Here is a 21103-nt window from a genome sequence, read left to right on the forward strand (position 1 = left end):
CTTTAGTCCTTGCTCCTCATATGTTTTTGTTTGCTTTGTAAGCCCCGTCTTTGTTTAGCCTAATTCTTCTAATTTTGAGACATCTGATCGTCTTCTTTTATCTAATATACATACATGCAATTGTAGCAGAGAAACAGAGTTTCTCTTTTCTTACAGGGTTAATCCATCTAATGAACATAGCAATATATTTACTTCCCTGAAAAAAAATTAAAGAAGAGTATAATTTTTGCATTTAACACTGTACAAATATCTGTTCTAAAATTAGAAGAATTGCTGTACTTCTTGATTTCCTCCCGACAGGGTGCGAATACGGGAATCGTGACCAATGCACTGATGTTATGTCACAATGTTACCATGACAACATTTTCGCGAGGTGCTGCGAAACGTGTGCAAAGCAAGCGGACTGTTCCAGACCAGGTAGATACGACGTTGCTAAGACAATTCTGTCTTTCTTAGTGCATTTACCTGATTAACTTCAGGGCCTTAAAATTATTGATTGGTCGACTGACTAATTGATGAGTGTTTTATCATGCTGATTATCGGTAGTATCATTTCACTACGTGGTCGTGGTTTTCTACCGGGCTCTACACTCAAAAAATTAACCTGTTGATTTTAATAAAAAGTCTGATGACTGAGTGATGTTGGAATGTATTTTATTGTTATAACATAATACTGGGTCATATTTAACGGATTGTCGTGGGTTTCCCCCGGGCTCTGCCTGGTTTCCACCCATCATAATGCTGGCCGCCGTCGTATAAGTGAAATATCCTTGAGTACGGTGTAAGACACCAATCAAATAAGTAAATAAATAAATTTATGGAGGACACTGGAGTACCTCATGTAAACCACCGATCCCTGGTAAGTTACCGACGAACTTTCTCTCACATTTGACGTATTACACACCATAGAAGTGGAAGACGATTATGTGGTCTTCAACGAATGTTAGATTTTAAATATGGTACTTGCTGCTGCCTCGCTTGGCGCTCAGCGCTGAGAGATTAGAGCAAGGAAACATGACCTGTACGCCCGATGTCAGCATAATGTGATTGGGTGGGGTGTCAGGTCTGGTGTCCTCTGCATGATATTTCAACTGCTGCAGCACTTTGACGGCATGGACTCGACCTATCACAAGAAAACACAATATATATATAGACAAGATAAGATGTGCAAGATGGGGCGTCACACATGACATTTCAGACAGATCCAGTCAGCAAAAGACATCGCCTTAATGTGAGAGCAATTAAGCTCAAAGCGATAGATGTCTTGAATACCTCTTTAGCGTATAGGTGACAGATTTGCTAACCATCCACTGCTTGAACAATTCATTACAGGCTGTGAATTTGGGGACAGATTTTCCGGGTGCACCGTGAGACACTGCATTGCGTATCCGTTTGAATGTTGTGGAACTTGTTGGGACGGAAGTCAGACGAATGTTAATTATTCCACGCCGAACATATCGTCAGTTTGTGACTCAACCATAACTGTGACACTTAAGCCGACTACTCCGGCATCTAAGCCGACAACTACGACACCTAAACCGACAACCACTACACCTAAACCAATAACTACGACACCTAAACCGACAACTACCACACCTAAACCGACAACTACCACACCTAAGCCGACAACTACCACACCGACAACTACCACACCTAAGCCGACAACTACCACACCGACAACTACCACACCTAAACCGACAACTACCACACCTAAGCCGACAACTACCACACCCAAACCGACAACTACCACACCTAAACCGACAACTGCCACACCTAAACCGACAACCACACCTAAACCGACAACTACCACACCTAAACCGACAACTATCACACCTAAGCCGACAACTACCACACCCAAACCGACAACTACCACACCTAAACCTACAACTACCACACCCAAACCTACAACTACCACACCAAAACCGACAACTACCACACCTAAACCTACAACTACCACACCAAAACCGACAACTACGACGCCTAAACCAACAACTACCACACCTAAGCAGACAACTACGACACGTAAGTCAACAACTACTACACCTAACCCGACAACTACGACACCTAAACTGATAACTTCAACACCTGAACCGATAACTACCACACCTACGCCAACATCTACGGTACGTAAGCTACCAACTACGACGCCTAAAACGACAACTACCCCACCTAAGCCGACAACTGCCACACCTAAACCGACAACTACCACAGCTAAACCAGCAACTACGACAACTAAACTGATAACCACCACACCTAACCTGACGACTGCAACACCTAAACCCACAAGTACCCCACCTAAGCCGACAACTACGACGTCTGAACCTACAACTACGACGCCTAAACCGACAACTACGATACGTAAGACAGATAAGCCGACGCCTGAGTCGACAACTGCTGCACCCAGGCCCATAACAGCAACGCCTAAACTGATATCATCTAGACCAGCATTTTCAAGTCCTAAACCTAAACCCACGTCAACTACTACGACAGTATTGACGAGTGAACCAACAGCATCACTACGTGAACCGACGACAGTTGTCCGCAAACCGACGGCTTTGACGTTTGAACCAACAATATCAACGCCTTTATCGACTTCATCCAGGAAGATGTCTATCACTACGGAAAAGACACGGGACTCGTCCAAACCACTGATAAGTATTTGTACGTAGTTAGTTTAGTCTTATACTCGAAAAAAATACAATAAATAACAACGGGACCATGTTGACTCAGATGAAGCGGTGTTCTCGGTGATTCGGTTGTCGCCTTACACAGTGTAATTCAGAGCATTCATCATGTACCTGATGATGGGCGGCTGTTTACTGCGAGCATCCTGCTTTCCCACGCCCGTAAATGTTAACTTGGTCGTATAAATGATAAATGTTTCAAAGCAGCGTCTGTTGATAAAAAAACAATATTTAGCGGAAGCTGCTGTGAAACGATATACCACTACTCTTTATGTGGTACAATTCCCACACGATCCGATACTTGCAAGTCTTGAGAAAGACTTCACTCGCACTCCGTTCTACATTGAATTACCTTTCGGAGGGACCACTTGACTCCAGACATAGAATAGTATACATTTTTTTTCTGTAATGTCTATGAGTATTTTTAACTGCTCGTTATACAAATGTATCGGAAATTTTGATAAGACCATTTACGAGTGTTAAGAGTAAAAGGGATACATAGTTTTATGTATAGTTCCCTTGGTGGAACATGCACCATTTATAACAAACAGCCCTTTCAACCACATCAATGTAGTACTTTATTTATTTATTTGTTTGGTGTTTTACGCCGTACTCAAGAATATTTCACTTATGCGACGGCAGCCAGCATTATGGTGGGCGGAAATCGTTCAGAGCCCGGGGGAAACCCACGACCACCCGCAGGTTGCTGACAGACCCTCGCACTTACGGCCGGAGATGAACCAGCGTGAGCTGGACTTGAACTCACAGCGACCGCATTGATGAGAGGCTCCTGGGTCATTACGCTGCGCTAGCGCGCTAACCAACTGAGCCACGAAGGCCCCCATCAATTTAGTCAATCTAGATGATTATTACACCCCTCCAAAAACCCCTGTCAACAGAACAGGACGTATTAGTTCTGTCTAAGGAAAAACCAAAGGTAAATGCAAAAATCGGCTTGGCTTTTCACTTGGTGACGTTTGTATACGACTGTCTATCCACAGCTAGTATAATCGGCCTGGTTGTGGGTGCTGTACTCGTCTTATTCATTGTCGGTGTCATCGCCGTAGTGTGCCTTCTGCCCCAAATGAAAGGGGTGAGTAACGTCTTTATGATTCCCTTATGTTCAGCTGCTATATAGAACACATAAGGTGTTCCTTCAACAAAAAACCTCCTAGAGGGAACCATTGAGATACCCACCATTTTTTCGGGGTATCTTTGCGGCAATAAGTGTTATATCCGCGCCGCTCGTGGGGCCATTTAGTTCGTAGGGTCAAGATTGTTGGAAGTCATATGCAAATCACACGTAATTTACAAAGACTCTTGATATAATAATGATGAAAGGCAACAATGGCATTAGGTTGGATGCTTGCCTAAGATTTGTGGTTTCTACATTAGTTCTACATGTTCATACATGTAAATGGGGCGGGCGGGAGGGCGTTTGGTGGTGGGGAAGGGTGATGCTCCGTGGTGCAGTTGACCCAGGAGCCTCTCACCCATGCCGTCGCTGTTAGTTCAAGTCCAACTCACGCTGGCTGCCGAAAGGGGGAAGGTCTGACAACAACCTGCGGACGGTCGTGGGTTTCCTCCCTCCATAATGCTGGTGGTCGTCGTATAAGTGAAATATTCTTGAGGGTAAAACACCAATCAAATAAATAAATAAATTGTGAATGTAACTGTACATTAGGAAAACAGATACTCAGGAAGGGGCGTTGATAAGTTATACTTGTTATATGTTACATTCAGTTCGGCGAGGGATATGACTGGTTCTTCGCACCCTTCTCCTGCGGGACATCATCAGACAAGAAGGACGTCTATCAGCCTGTAAGTTTAACGGTTCTTTTCCTTACACACACCTATGCCTGATGAAAACACAACTGGTGCAACAGGAAGCCCATCGAGATTAACGATTAATGATAAAATGAAACGTAGAGGACCTCTTTTTCACGAAAGACGTTTTATAACTTTTAAAGCCACAAAGCAGAAGAACTGGGGAATGCAGGATTATAGCAAAATAAATGGCATACTGTACAAACTATTCCTGGTTCTCGCGTCATTAAAAAAACACCTTACATTTGAACACAATTCTAACCTCGCAGAAAGGTTTTCTATTAATTACGGAAAGAATGTTAAAAACTTTGTTATACCTCCTGCACGGACAGAAAGTAGTTGAAACTGAAAGTGAAAAATGACGATTTTTGCAGCATATGGTCTTGTTACAGGGGGAAAGATTCCGGCATCAGCGAAGACCATCAGAGGATGAGGTTTTCGGTGATGATCCAAAACCATGGCATTAAAACTACATTGGATGACTTTTCCATATCATATTTTATATTGAACGAACCGTTTATCTGCACTACAAATGGAGTTCACCTGTGCGTTAGGAACACATTCCAGTATTTCTTAGTCACGCGGATCCTCACGTGACCTGATCTCCCGCAGTTTTGAATATCTTTATATACAACATTACTGGCATATAATTCGTGAAAACTTAAACTGAAGGAATTTTACAGTTTGTAGTTCTTTACAGTTAGGTTTGTCTAACGTGATGAAAAAGGAAGGCATCTGGCAGTAATCCAATCAGAGTGTTGTTCCTTTTCTTAAACATTTGTAACTGTTGCCTTTTGCAGGCCTATCGGTCGTTAATTTCATTAATTGATTTCAATTGGTTAAATTCGTTTAGAGTCACATGAGGTAGGCAGTGGTAATTGTTCAATTTACCTTCCCATTTGTAACACACAGAAGTAAAAAATATACTGTCTTGTGATATAGTGATAAAACCGGGATATTCAACTTCACATTTTACTACTGTGTCATTATTTGACGAAGTATAATCCGGCCAGTCCAGTCAATCCCCTGTCGAATGAATGAATGGATGCGTGGGTTTTAACGCTTTTTTTCAGTCATATGACGACGAGGAGTCATTAGGTATGTGTAGAAACCACTACTAAAGTATAATGCCGAAGACACCAGACATGATACCCTACCCCATCGCATTATACTGACACCTAGCCAGTGTTTTCTTCCTCTAACCTCTCTGTGCTGAACGCCAAGCACCATTAGTACCATTTTTCCAAGTCCTAATTAATATGACCCGACGCAGGTTTGTTGATCCTGGGTCTCCCGACTTGGACGTTCTAACCAGTAGGCCACCGAAGCGGTTCTGTCCCCTGTCGAGACTGGAGAAATAAAAATATCCCATATTACATTACAATATTAACACAGGCTGGTCAGATTTCAGTACACTGTACACTATCACTCTGAGCTGCGTGTCTTGTCTGGTGTTGTGAGAGTGGCTTTTCAGTGAGGCAGCATTATAAAACAAGTCAGAACATTAACAGGTTACCCCGTCGTAAATTTGATGGAACAGCTGATGCAAGCGGTATTAAACAGGTAACTACGGTGTACCAAACAAACCAACAAATATCAATAAACGACCAAGTACTTGTTTTTAGATCTGCCCTATGATTGGATTTCAAAGTTTAGTCTGGCAGCTTGCCCAATTGATTTGGATGGAAGACTGAATTACACATTACAGTAGCCACAATATGATAATTGTTACTGGTAAGACATATAACGAAAGGTTGTGCGACCATTGAATCGCTGGGACACGCGAGATGCGGATTCAATCCGGGCCATGTAGATGGAATGTGTAGTTTCCCCTACCTTCGTTGTTTTTGGCTTTTGGATAACAGTAAGCGATCCACGATGCTCATGTGACCGTTTGTGCACTTCTAAGGTTTGTTGAAAACCACCTGTACATCACACGCGATAAAGTTTTTTCAGTAACTTAATTACCAAAGGTCAGTGGTTTATTTCGGTTTCGTCCACCTGTATTGGGCGGGTCTCTTTGACTTCTATCGTTACAATGCAGACTTGCTGAGACTATCAGGCCCTTGACCCCTAATGTCGTGGGTTCGAATTCAGCTGTCAGCGCTTCGGCAGCGGTTTTCAGTCAAGAGCTTGTCAGAAGGTCGGTGGTTTACTCCGAGTCTGTAGGAAGCCTCCACCCGTAAACCTCACCGCTGTCGTATTTCGCTCTGGCTGCCAGGAAAGCCTGGCAGGAACCTGCGTATGGTCGCGGGTTTCCCCGGAGCTTTGCCCGGTTTCCTCGCACCATAATACTGGCCGCTGACGTACAAGTGAAGTACAGGGTAAAATACCAATCCAAAAAAATAAAATTACCGCAAATTCTAAAGGGTGGCGTGAAACACCAATTACAAAAAAAAACCTCCTGTAAAACTTTCCGCCATCCGAGCCAAAAACTCTTGATTATGGCTTTGGACACTAAATAAAGAAATAAACAAAACATACTTAGACACATCAATAAATACCTAAATGAAATCATTATCATAGAGAGTAAAACACGACACAGTCTCTCAAAATTTGAGCTGTGTGCCAAAAAAGAAATTAAACGTAGCAAGATTTCATGAGAACAAGAGAAACGATATATTTTAAAAAATATAATATGACAATTCTCGTTAACATGTATACCCAAAATAGCTATACCCTTCAACCACTTCACCCTTACGTTTTTCACTCCCTGTCGCTTGGACAGGTAAATCATATTTTAGAGGCTTACCAACCATCAGCCAAGGGAAGCAAATCTTGTAAGTGTTAGAACAGCAGTGCCCTTTGTCTACTGTATCAAAATAACCTGCTAAATTTAACAGAAAGTCTGTTAACTGAGTAATGCAGCAGATTATTCTGTTAAATATATTTCCTATCAGTTTTAAATTCGCACTTCCACTAAATCAAATAGAAAGATCACGCATATTAAACTAACCTGATATTATAACAGAATATATTCAATTGTCACTCAGACAGCAGTCTTTGTCAAATTTGACAGATTATGCTTAGACTGAAACGAGTGATAATGAATAATCTGTTGATAGAGATTTACAAGATTTGCTTTCCTTTGTAGAAGACCAGTGAGCCACATCATTTAATAAGCCATTTTAAGTCTCTCTGTCCAAGAAATTTCGAATATCTAATATACGCGTATCTCTAAATTAGATCACACAAATGTAATAAGATAGAAGAGACAATGCATATGGATAAGGCTTAATTGCTGAAGATTGATATGTTGTGCACCCCTGTACAAAATAAACTGGCCACACTGAAACATGTCGGAATAATCCCATCTTCCATTGCGCAGCAAATTATAGCCTAATTATGCAATGATTCTTGCCTGCTCAATTTACCTTACGAATTACCGTCAGTCTGCCTTGAATACGACTATTATACACAAGGGAGCAAACTCACATTAAGCTAGAGTCTGAGTTAAAACACTTCCAATAGGAATGAGTACCATTGAATCCACGCAGTAATATACATGTATTTGGATTAAGGGATAACACCACACGCTGGGTCTGTGCAGCCTGAAGGATATCATGAAAACCAACATATGAGGCTACACTACTAGTTTATGCTATAGTCTTCCCGTCGGTTTCCCGTCACACTGATCTGTTTTTTTTCACATGGCAAGCCCCAACATTTTCTTTAAACCTGTCACTTGTAAACTAAACAATAAACTCCTAAAGCGGTTTAAAGCTGCCAACTGCATCTCTTGCGGACCATCGGATATCGGATAAGATCGAGCTCAGTAATTTTGGACATTCTGGATATCACTGACAGTTGTAAAAACATGAGGTCAATTTGTAAACAACAAGATTCATAAATTATATACAAGATCCATCAGTGATCACTGAGCCGCTTTTTCCGATTTCTTCACACACGAGTATATTGCTTTCTTTGATCCAGGGGTGTTTTGCAGATAAGCGAAGTAGGCTTTGCGCATGTGCGGTCGGTTCACCGGATGTATCTCGTCCATTTTGTCCAGTTCCATCCTGTAGTAATCTTGTGTCGTTCTCTCGTAGTCCGCGTCGATCTTCTGTTTAGCATTAGCGCTGTATTTCTGTTTTAGCTCCTCCCTTTGGACAGAAATTGTAACAAACATGGTTTAACTACTGAAACATACTTTACAGAAAGGATAGGAAAATTATTATAGTGCTCAAAACACAAAACAGAAGATAACTCCAGGGAGCTCTTCTTACTGATCCCATTTTCACTGGTCGAGAGTTGTTTCAGCGTCGGAAGACAAGTCTATATTCGGGTGTATTTCTACCGATAATTTGTACGTTAGTGTAACTTACATATTCAACCTATTTAAGATTTACTACAAAGGCAAATTTACGTGCATCGGATTTAGAAAAAGATAAGCTAACATTCATGAATAAATGATGTTGTAGTCTCACGTTATATTTTAGCAACAGCTTTTATTATTTATTTATTTATTTGATTGGTGTTTTACGCCGTACTCAAGAATATTTCACTTATACGACGGCGGCCAGCATTATAGTGGGAGAAAACCGGGCAAAGCCCGGGGGAAACCCACGAACACCCGTAGGTTGCTGTCAGACCTTCCCACTTTCGGCCGGAGAGGAAACCATCAGCCGCATTGGTGAGAGGCTGCGCTAGCGCGCTAACCGACTGAGCCACGGGGGCTTCCCTCAGCTTTTATTAGATGTGAGCGCTATAACTCCACACTGAATAGAAGTCCACCATACAAATATATGACGATATTGACTAACCTTAACATAGGAACATCGCTGAAGTATAACTGCTTGTTAGCTATGTCAGCTGTCTCTAAAGCGACCACAGGGAATTTGGGTAAGCGTGTGCTTCCTTCTTTTGGAGGCCTATTATCGCCTGAAGAACTTCGTTTTCTGAAAATATAAACATCCCGAAAAAAGTCATGTAAGACGGTTCCAAAAGGGTTGCGTCTTTTATACTGGAGTGGAGCTCTTTTGTTTTTATGTGTTTCTGTGGAAACTTCTATCGAAGAGATTTACCAACATCCAGAAAGAGTGAGTGAGTGCTTGGGGTTAACGTCGTACTTAACAATCTTTCATTCATATGACGACGAAGGAGTCCTTAAAGTGGATGTAATGTGCCCCCTTGTTGCAGGGGCGGATTTCCACCGCTCTTTTATCTAGTGCTGCTTCACTGGGGCGCCTTAACGAAGGGCAAGTAAACTGCCCCGTCCGAACCATTATACTGATACGGGTCAACCAGTCGTTGCACAATCACCTTCATGAACGCCAAGCGAGGAAGTTACAACTTTCTCTTTTAAGGTTTTAGGTGTGACTCGATCCAGGATCGACACTGGATCTACCGCTCCCAAAGTGGACGCTCTACCAACTGTGCTATCGGGGACAGTAACATTCAGAAAGAAAAAAAACTCTCTGGCTGCTATAAGAGCCATATTTGCACATATCAGCCCAAGTTTACAATTATCAGGGCAAAAGTGACAGTGCAAAAATTCCAACATTCTAGTTATCTTACAAGCATACTCGACATACAGTACGCTGATTCAGAAAAAAATAGCTTTGGCCATGTGCATTGAACTATGACAGATGCGTGTGGCAAACTTCTTATTTATATGTTTAACTGGACTGTTTTTTGTTCCCAGTGAAATCGAATGAATGGTCTGTATTTTCAATAAAATCGAATCGAACATGGATAACGAACAAATAGACAGCAAAATCCAAGTTACAGCGTTCATTTTCACTGCTACGCTTCTTTCCCGTCAAGACCATGCTAGGGGACATAACTCTAACTGTATGCTCAAATACTGGTGCAGTAATCTGTCCACAGTATCGCACATTTCGATTAGGACTACACTCACCCTCTCTTTGAATCGGATCGAGTAACCGGACGTGACTCGATACGCGGAAGTACAGTTCTGTCCATGCGCAGATCTTCCCAAGGGTCGGTGAGACCCCCAGCAGTGCTTCGGCTGACGTAATTATGGCGAACCTCATCTGGCTGGAAGGTACCGGTAATTTAAAAATACGAAAAATGGTCAAAGATTTATCATGGGTAAAACAGCAAAACTCCAGCCATCCCAGCCTGACTTTTTATATCAAAAAGAGTCTGAAAAAGAATTAATCTGTTTTCATGTATAGAAAGTCACGCCTACATTTAAGCCCTATATGCCTTCTGATTTCCGTAGCTTCTCCCTGAAAACTGGCATATTTATTTTGCTTCCTATTAGCTTCTTGTTCATTTATTTTAACATATCTTTTCAGAAAATTTACCAATTCATTATAATTACAACAACAGTGTAAATGTATGCTATGTGGGTTAATATCTCTGAGTAAGTGAATCTTTAGGGTTTAACGTCATACGTAACAATTTTTCAGTCATACGACGATGAAGGAGTGCATGTACGTGTAATGTTTCTCTTTGTTGCAGGACGGATTTCCACCGCAATTTTATCTAGTGGTGCTTCACTGAGACGCCTTACCGAAGGCAAGTAAGACGCCCCGCCCGAGCCATTATACTGACATGGGTCGACCAGTCTTTGCACTATACCCTTATTGCTGAACGCCAAGCCATGAAGCTACGACTTCCTCTTTTAAGTTATTCGGTGTGACTCGACCCATGATTGACCCTGGATCTACCGCCATCGAAGCCGACCAGCTGAGCCATTGGGGACGGTATGTCTTACTGGGGGTGAGTAAAGATAATATATCATGTGCCAGACGCCTCTCTTCTACATGTCACTTTGTATGAAGCATACCCATGATGGCCACCCCAAACGTAAGATTAGTCTATACCACAGCAGAGAGTGGTAGTCATGAGTCGCTGTTATATTCTTACAGAAGCGTATATCTGCCTGTTACTTACCAGATATATCAAGTATTTGGCTGTGTGTGTATTGTAGTAAGGCTCCAGGCTGTTGAACACGTACGGGTAGTGACTCCTCCTGGAAATACGTATAAAACACAACATAATAAATTCCCACATCCATGGATTAAATCTACAAAATTTTTGTACATTTTGTCTAGCCATAGAATGAGAGATTGTTGATTCTAATTCAACATGCATTTTAATTAACTCTACGTTTCTGCAATTTAACCAGCGATGCCACTTCACAATGGCAATTCAGCGTTTAACCACAAACGATATCTAAAACTGAGAATGTTGGATTTTAACCACAGATGATATCTAACACTCAGAACTTTGGATTTTAATCACAGATGATATCTAACACTGAGAGCTTTGGATTTTAATCACAGATGATATAAAACACCGCAAAGTTTAGATTTTAGCAACATTCTAAAACTAAGAATGTTGGATTTTAACCACAGATGATATCTATCACTGAGTATTTTTGATTTTAACCACAGATGATATCTAACACCGCAAAGTTTAGATTTTAACAACATTCTAAAACTGAGAATGTTGGATTTTAACCACAGGTGATATCTAACACTGAGAACTTTGGATTTTAACCACAGATTATATCTAACACCTCAAAGTTTAGATTTTAACAACATTCTAAAACTGAGAATGTTGGATTTTAACCACAGATGATATCTATCACTGCGAATTTTGGATTTTAACCACAGATGATATCTAACACCGCGAAGTTTAGATTTTAACAACATTCTAAAACTGAGAATGTTGGATTTTAACCACAAATGATATCTAACACTCAGAACTTTGGATTTTAATCACAGATGATATCTAAAACTGCCAATTTTAGATTCTAACCACAAATGACATCTAACACTGAGACTTTTTGGATTTTAACCACAGATGACATCTAACACTGAGACTTGTTGGATTTGAACCACCCATGACATCTAACACTGAGACTTATTGGATTTTAACCACAGATGACATCTAACACTGAGGCTTGTTGGATTTTAACCACAGATGACATCTAACACTGAGACTTTTTGGATTTTAACCACACATGACATCTAACACTGAGACTTGTTGGATTTTAACCACAGATGAGATATAACACTGAGAAATTCGTTTTTTTTATCAGAGACGCTTCTTTAAATTGAGAAAGTCAGCCAGCCATGATAATTTTAACTGTACAATGTACAGTTTGACAAACAACTCATCTTTGAAGATTTCAAGTTTTATGAACAACGCAGGCTTACTCTGAGGGTTTGGGGATTTTCATCACTATTCTACACATACACTGATCAGGAGTTTATGGATATTAACAAACATCTCACACTCCCTCTGCTAATTTTTTGGATTTTGCCAAACAACTCACACTGGGAATGGTGGTTTTGGTTTCTGACTAAAGGTGCAGGCTTACACTGGGGGCTTGTGGATTTTAAAGAGCGCACACTTGGAATGGTGACTTTTAGTTTCCGACTAAAAGTGCACACTTAAACTGGAGGTATGTGGATTTTAAAGAGCGCACACTTGGAATGGTGACTTTTAGTTTCCGACTAAAAGTGCACACTTAAACTGGAGGTATGTGGATTTTAAAGAGCGCACACTTGGAATGGTGACTTTTAGTTTCCGACTAAAAGTGCACACTTAAACTGGAGGTATGTGGATTTTAAATAGCGCACACTTGGAATGGTGACTTTTTGGCTCCTGACCAAAAGCGCAAACTTACACTGGAGGTTTGTGGATTTTTGATGACTCTCGCGTCAAACTCTTTTCAAGACGTTTCAACTCCACCCTAAAAAACTCCTTCTGTTTGGAACGCCCATCTGAAAGGTATGAACAGTATTTTATTAGATAAACATAGGGCAGAAATTCCTTCAGCGCTCTAAAGTGTGTTTTGACTTCCTTAAAGACAACGTTTAACATAAAAATGTAGATGCAGAAGACGAATGTATTTATTTTTAAATTTACGCGCTGTATTTACAAAATATACATCATGTTTCCGTGGTAATATTGCTGAAATACCCATAGTTTTACGTTACATTTGGATATGTGCATACTGTTGCGTTCGTTTGGTTATTTATTGCCAACTTCCGCTCAAAAGTGTTGCTTTTAGCTTTCCACCATGTTCCGTTCTAATCGATCTACCGTTCTACCGTTAGTCTGAGAGAAGTGAAATTAACGGATGAGCAAACAATCGAATCAGCACAATGGTTGTAAATAACGTAGCATATATAATCAGCAGTCTGATGTATTTTTCGTCAAATTCTACGTCCAAATAAAATACAACCATGTGTCGCTTTATAGCTGATTTGGTCATTTGCTCGTTATCCGACATTTGTACTTTTTACTTCTATTTTTTTTTGTATTTACTACAAATACAACACAACTGTTAATGGCTACATCCAGAGGCCATGAGCTAGAGGTCATCATGGTGGAATGTACGTGTACATGCTGTACATATTTCTTTCACAAAAATGACTTCTAGCTAATGACTTTGTGAATACACCTCACCCAGAAGGAGATAGGTAAGCCTACTTCTGTTCATTTACTCTGAAAAAATTATTAACCATAAATGTGCACTTGATTAAGGCATAAACGAAATATGGCTTACTATCGCCCGCTATGTTAAATGAAGCTGACATCGAACCTCAGACTCAACTTTGCATTGTCAGAGCCAACAACAACATCAGCATATGATTGTAATTATGTAGTTTACCTTTAAAGAAATCGTCCAAAAACATTCTGAAAATGTGTTATTATTTGAATTATTATTTGAATTATTATTTGAATCTCGCTTCAAATAAGAGAAAATCCGTTTAAGAGAATTTGTCAACTCGATTAGGTGTTACTGGTTCGGGTTTGGGAGTAGTATCGGCCAATTTTACTCCCTGTAATGTCATAAGTTTCCAGAAAAGCTAAATAAACGACAATGTCATTATTGATAAAAAGAGGCTCAATAATTTCCGTTATACATACACAGGTGAATTTACTACTCTAACACCAGCGGAAAGAAAGTGATTGTGATATTTAATATCTGTGAAAACAAAAGTTGTTGTTTTCACAACAACGAACATGGTGAAACCAAACAGAAGTGTATCCGGTGTTCTAAACACAGGTAAAAGAAACCACGCACTACAGATGTGGTTTCACACAAAATAGGCCTCCTCTGTAAGAATTGTTGCAATGTTTTCAAAGCAGATGTTCCACAAAACAGGAGTTAACAGATAGGCTAAGAAGCTGTGACCACAGCGGTTTAAAATGCACATTCAACCCCCAAGGGTGTTACGCAGGCAATAACAAAATAAGATTCATTGCTTCAGTAAATACAGAATACAGAAAATTCTACAAACAATATGAGACGGCACTAGGCATGCATTAAAAAATATATGCTTATCTAGACGCATGCAACAGACATGCATTGAAAAAAACATGCTTATCTAGACGCATGCAAGTAGCCTGCCAGTCGTTTGCCTATGGCAAGCCATTGGCATGACAGTTGCCTCGGTGTAGGAAATAGCATACTGTAGATTAGGCCCTAGTGGTGTAGATTAATCAGATACCATATCTATATCGACCCTACGCAGATGATGCCTATAAAGGTGTGCTAATGCTATAGTCTTGTGGAGTGTTAAAGGTAGCCTATTGGAGAGATACAGGGATAAGTGGTGAGCTAAAGATGGGGTAGTGGCGAGCTACTTGCAAACCTTTACCATACTACAAGCGAACGTGTGTCATGCTGCACATAAACGCAAGAACCTAATGTCCATACCAGTCACCAGTCCATACACCCATGCTTGAAATAAGATGATGATTCGTAAAGCATGCGCAGCTACAGAAATAATATGTCGACTGGTATTTTCTACTCAGTACAGCTTACTCCAGCTCTCGTCTACCGTAGACATATTTGATTTACCATCGTTGTTATCTCCCTTTGTAGAGGGCCTGGAAGGACGGGCAGACTTTGCCCGTCGGGCGGAACGTGGACTCTTGCTATTACCAGCCTGGTGATCATCTGGCTTTCCTACATGGTAATATACCAAACAACAGAAGTAAGGCGTCTGAGAATCCAACCTAACACTGTTGAACTGAGAACAGCAGGGCTGACTGATGTTCCATGTTGTGAACACTTTAACAAGTGGGGAGGCCGTATTTCACCGGTTACGTAAAACTGCCAATTATCACACTGTCGTCGCTACTCTCGTTTTACTCTCTGTCCTGTGTGCCACTGATCAATGAATGTGAAGCGTCAAACCCAGCCCACACCTTTTCGCTCGGAGCTTATTAAGGTCACTAAATTTGTCAGGTACCGGGAAAAGCGCGGTAGTTTAATTGGCTTGGATATCTGCATGTCTGCCCTCCATCCATAACATTTGTCGTTATATAAATGAAAACCTTCTTGAGTATGGCGTTCATCACATAAAAGAATAAATAAATGATATCAAATAGTTTCCCACATGGGTAACAATGTCAACAATCACGCTGAGTTATCGTTTTCTGGGACCACGTTTACTTATCCAAATTGAAAAAAAAAAGATTTAAATCATCACAAAAAAGTCCTTTAAGAAGAATTCTAACAGTCCAAACATTCAGCCTATATACCCAAACAGTTCTGGATACATCATCACAAAACTGACTCCACATACAAAGCGCCATGTTCTATGTAACACAAAGGTATAATAGGGGCCTCCGTGGCTCAGTTAGTTAGCGCGCTGGCGCAGCGTAATGACCCAAAAGCCTCTCGCCAATGTGGTCGCTGTGAGTTCAAGTCCAGCTCATGCTGGCTTCCTCTCCTGCTGTAAGTGGGAAGGTCTGACTGCAACCTGCAGGATGGTTGTGGGTTTCCCCCTGGCTCCGCCCGGTTTTTACCCACCATAATGCTGGCCGCCGTGGTATAAGTGAAATATTCTTGAGTACGGCGTAAAATACCAATCAAATAAATAAATAAATAAACAAAGGTATAACAAAGGAATAAAATACCGAAACCGAAAATACTAAATTATGTGTACCGTCCTTTAACAGAATATTATTCAGAGTGCCAACAGTATGTCACGTGGCGTTACCGTAACAGAATATTATTCAGAGTGGTAAAAGTATGTCAAATGGAGTACCGTAACAAAATATTATTCAGAGATGAAACAATATTATATTGCATTAACACGCCGGTTTCAGCGAGGCTGCCTAAATCCATATTGCCTTGTGTTATATGAAGCAGTGACAAGAAGCAAACTGGGCAATACGGAACTCAATCCTTCACTGAATTAAATTCTTGGCTGTGATATGAATTCCACCTAACGGTTAACGACAAAAAATAACAAGATTCAGAAGCCGAAGGGGTATTAGAAAAGGTGGACTGTCAAAAAATTACAGTTGTGTCTGCTTTTCCGTAGAAAGGACAAATTTATTTATTCGATTGGTGTTCGTTCACATTTGGAAAGCAGAGAGAATACCCCACGACTTCCGCCAAGTACCTAATACAAATCTGGACTTAAAGCCGCTAGCGAAACAGCTGGATTCGAACACACAGCCTCATTAGCTAAGGCTCTGATAAAGTGTAGTTGCAGTGAGCAAGCGTTCTACTCATTTGCAGATAATACTGCAAAACGCGCACAGTTAATGACGTCTTTATGTACTATATGCCTGAGCCATTTACACGACACACACAAACATATAAGTTCACATGGCGAAAGTTTCTACCGAGTAGAAGCACCTACATGCACAGATACCAGAAGCCAGTATCAGATTCTAAGGGCTGAGGTACACCAAACGAGAACAGGCCAGAACATGCAAGAATAAATACACTACCGGGGTATTGGTATATATCTACTAGTAGACATGATGAGACTGAAGCGAAAGGCTGAGAAAAAAGGGATACTCTACAAATGACTAGAATACAAGTCTGTTTGCCAATACTTTCTACCGTTATCGTCACAAACAGCGGACAATTTAGCACAGGCCGTATTAACATTTCCTGATCAAGCTCTTGATCTTTAAGGTACATAGTGATCGTTTGCACTCAACAGTCAACAGCCAAAAAACTGAGGTTAAATGTTGACTGAAAAATAGTACCCGGGTTTGTTATGTTTTAGTCGAGCGTTTGGATATTTGCCTCTATCCATATCAAACTGATTTAATGCATTTCGAAATAACACTTTCAAATCGCTTTAATCTGCAATTAAATATTGAGGAAAGTAGTTTTAATTCCTTTTTTTTCTCTAGAGGTAAATATACTTAAGACTTAACATACGCATCCGCTGTCCGTGACAGATAACGTCAAAAGTAAGCGCCATACTGGAACATGGTCGACAACAACAACAACGCTGTGGATCACCAAGGAGCCAATAACACAGCTATACCGAACCATATTTATTGGGAATATCCACGTAGAAACGACATTACTTTTGTCATGAAGAGCTGACATCAAGCTGAATGACCATGCTAGGACTGGGAGCAATATACGAACGACAGCAATGTACGAGAAATCACCTGACGACGCTGCGGTTGTTTGGGGTCTGGCGGTGGAGGACCTCCGCGGTGAAGCTGTCCATCTCCTAATGAAACGAGGAGATTCCCGCATCATGGCGTCCAGTCGCTCCTGTTTCGCTCTCCGAGCACTAGCAGCTTTGCAACGTAACACATACGCCCTTGTGTCATGTGGACTACTTTTCTCAGATTGATATGTGTTTTCGCGAGTGTTAATCCTAGCCGTGAGTTGTCTGCTCTTGCTGCGCGTTGATTCTTCCACCGGTGCTGAACGCTGACGGTCTCTTGAACTGCCGACCTCGCTTTCAAAAACTTCATTTTCCATTTCTTTTTCGTACTCATCCTCATCGTCGTACTTAGTCTCTTCTTCAACGTCTTCTACATCTGAAATTTCAACGAGACTCGGATCTCCTCCATGACTACCTCTAGACTGCTCTTCATCTTTCAAAGAAGCCTTTGAGGACTCTCTTGATCTGCTGTCACCTTGTGGTTCAGTGTTGTTAGTTTGACGTGAATCGTTATCAGATTGGATACTCGGATTATCCTGCCCGCAGAATTCTGTACATTTGTTGTCTGTCTCTGTAAAGTGATCACTATCATCTTCATCAGTCATCACTTCCTCGCTTTTATCGCTTCCATTTTGTAAAACTGACAGTGATGACTCACGATCAAGATGATCATCTTGTTCTTTATCCGCCGGGCCATGTATCAGTTCAGGGCTATGATTACTTTCTGAAGCTTTCCCTTCATTTACGGCTTGAGAGGAAACTATTTCAGATTTAACGTAAACATTATTGTTTTCTTGTTGATAATCTTCGGAAAAATGAACAGATTTTCTATCTGGAGATGATTGGTCACGACTCTCTTCATTAAGAATATTATGCGCATGTTCGGTGACAGAACTGTCATCCTCAAAGTCATCTGCAATAACATCGTTTTCACAGTTACCAGCTTCATCATTTGAGTTTTTACTCTGAGTGATGTCTTTTTTTGTGATAATGGTTTCAGTCAGTTCGGTATCGGAACTTTTCGCATTGTTGTCATCTTGGTCAGGAACATTTTGAACTATACATGGCACTTCATTTCTCTGTCCAACAAGTTTATCGTCAACATCGTCTTCATTGTTTTCATTGTCGCATCGGTTAGTACCGATATCAGACGATTGATCCAGGAGGACCGAGACTCTGGAAGAACTTCGCGAGGAAAGACAGATCCCTTCGCCCACAGCAGCCTGTCCAGGGTCATCCCTAGATCCGTTGTCTCCTAATCCAGTTTTCCTTTCAGCGGTTTTACACGACAATGAGCTTCTTCTGGACCCGAGATCACTTGTCCCACTGCTGGATGAAGACAAACTACCGGAGCGTGACGAAGAGGATCGACTGTCAGAAGAGCTGCTAAATGAACTACGGCTGCTGTTATCGTCACTGTCTGACTCGAAAACCTCATCGTTCAGTGTTTCTTTGTCATCACGTTCGTCTTCTATGCCAGTATCGTAAGTTACCTCTAGGACGTCATCAGCCTTAGCGCTGCTTTCAACTACTTCGCTTTTAGCATGACCCTCGTCTCCACTATTTGCATCAATGCTGTCATCTTTTTCTCGTTCTGTATTTTGCAACTTATCGTGTGTGGAAGTATTCGTTTTCTCTTGAAGTGTTGAATTCCCCGTCATTTGGGTATTACTGTCCTCTTTTTGCAAAGAGTGTTTATCATCACTACTAGAATTTCGTTTGGATGGCGAGATTCTGTCAGCGTACGATGTCGACTCAGGTGGCTTGCCGGGTTCTGCCAGAGAAGTTTCCGCGTACGCTGTGCTTTCCAGAGATTCAGGATAATTTGTCTTCGATAAATCGGATGCAGAAGAAGTCTTTGAATCCTTTCTTTGAAAACCATCAATATCAATAGCCTTCTGGTCCTCTCCAAGATCATCTGATAACTGACTGTTTGTCTTACATTCGGAATTTCTTCCATCTAACTTTTCGCCTTTGGTGCCATTTGTTTCGTTTTGATGTTGCACATCTAACTGTGAATTTGACGGCGATGACCGGGTATCTTTTTTGGATTCAATCTCTCTCGCCTCACCTTTGAAGGCATCTGTTTCATGTTGATGTTGTTTATCTAATTGAGAATTTGATGACAATGCAGATAAAACTATGTCAATGTCATCATCATTCTGAGAAGCCTTTGTCTCAGCCTGACCATCCGTGCCATTTACTAATACATCTTCTTCTTCGCATTGGATTTCCCTACTCCACAAGTCATAGCTTTCCATGGTAACCTGCCGATCGGATTCCTGTAATTCGTTTTGCGTTTCATTATCATCACCGATAGAGGTAGAGGCGGCTGCTGGGGCGGGATTACGCTGAGAATCGCTGTCCGAATACCCATCTGGAGAGGACCTTCTGCTGTTAGGCCCTGGGGTCTGAGACTCACCCTTTGATAACGTTTTCACGGAGGAGAGCCCCTCAGAATCTGGTCTAATCCATATATCAAATCCGTTTTGTTTGTAAGGCATTTCTACTTCTGGGGCATTTTTATCAGATTCGGATGCAGCGTTAGAGATGCCCCCAGTATGGTGTACACCGCCCTGTGTCTTTTCGCGTTCACCGTATTCCGGGTAACCGACACTATCTTCCTTTGTGTTGATTTGGTCGTTAATGCCTAATCATTAAGATAGATTGATAGAATAGTAGATTTGTAATCTTAGTCAACTCAAGATTTCCCTGCTTAAATTAACTACCTACGTGTTAAACAATAAGTAAACAATACTGTGGAAGTATGCTACATTCAAGTGAATGCAAGGTACGTTTCAGTTATATTCAACAGTGCAACATGCGGCTTACAAATGGATCATGGCCAAACTTAATGTTTCATCAAAATCCAGACAGTTAAGTCACATTGCTATGTAACATATATTTAACATCTGGGCCTTAAAGCTCATCTATCACCGTATCCGTGCACTTATGAAATATGAAAAATACGATCATATATAAGTATAGTATACTTACCTCATGTAGCTTATACATGCACACATTGCAGGGAGCATTGCGGTGTGTTTAAAACAAATGGTAAAGATTAAGAGGAGCTTGAAGAAATCCAAATGATGAACTCAAAACGTATCATTAGACTGTTAATATGAAATGCCAGTTGAGGATGGGGTAGTATTACGGTTTTGTATGCAGCCACATAGACATCTATGTGATAAGCGCATGCCCATGCAAGGTATGAAAACTA

The 21103-nt window shown here is 41.0% G+C and overlaps 2 protein-coding genes across 2 annotated transcripts; one reads left to right on the plus strand and one right to left on the minus strand.

Moving 5' to 3' along the window:
• The first annotated feature begins 354 nt into the window (after positions 1-354).
• On the plus strand, positions 355-4977 carry LOC135463303 (mucin-2-like). The gene is made up of 5 exons (XM_064740563.1): positions 355-417; positions 1496-2660; positions 3685-3776; positions 4427-4504; positions 4903-4977. Exons 1-5 carry the CDS (start codon positions 355-357, stop codon positions 4975-4977), a joined length of 1473 nt encoding a protein of 490 aa, XP_064596633.1.
• Positions 4978-7191: 2214 nt separating this feature from the next.
• On the minus strand, positions 7192-20384 carry LOC135463304 (dentin sialophosphoprotein-like). The gene is made up of 6 exons (XM_064740565.1): positions 17876-20384; positions 13119-13215; positions 11375-11453; positions 10371-10510; positions 9274-9408; positions 7192-8613 (listed from the first exon to the last, which is right to left on the minus strand). The coding sequence occupies exons 1-6, from the start codon at positions 20382-20384 to the stop codon at positions 8385-8387; spliced, it is 3189 nt and encodes a 1062-aa protein (XP_064596635.1). The 3' UTR covers positions 7192-8384.
• Between the last annotated feature and the right edge of the window lie 719 nt (positions 20385-21103).

This window comes from Liolophura sinensis, chromosome 3 (genome assembly GCF_032854445.1).
Source record: "Liolophura sinensis isolate JHLJ2023 chromosome 3, CUHK_Ljap_v2, whole genome shotgun sequence".
NCBI lineage: Eukaryota > Metazoa > Mollusca > Polyplacophora > Chitonida > Chitonidae > Liolophura > Liolophura sinensis.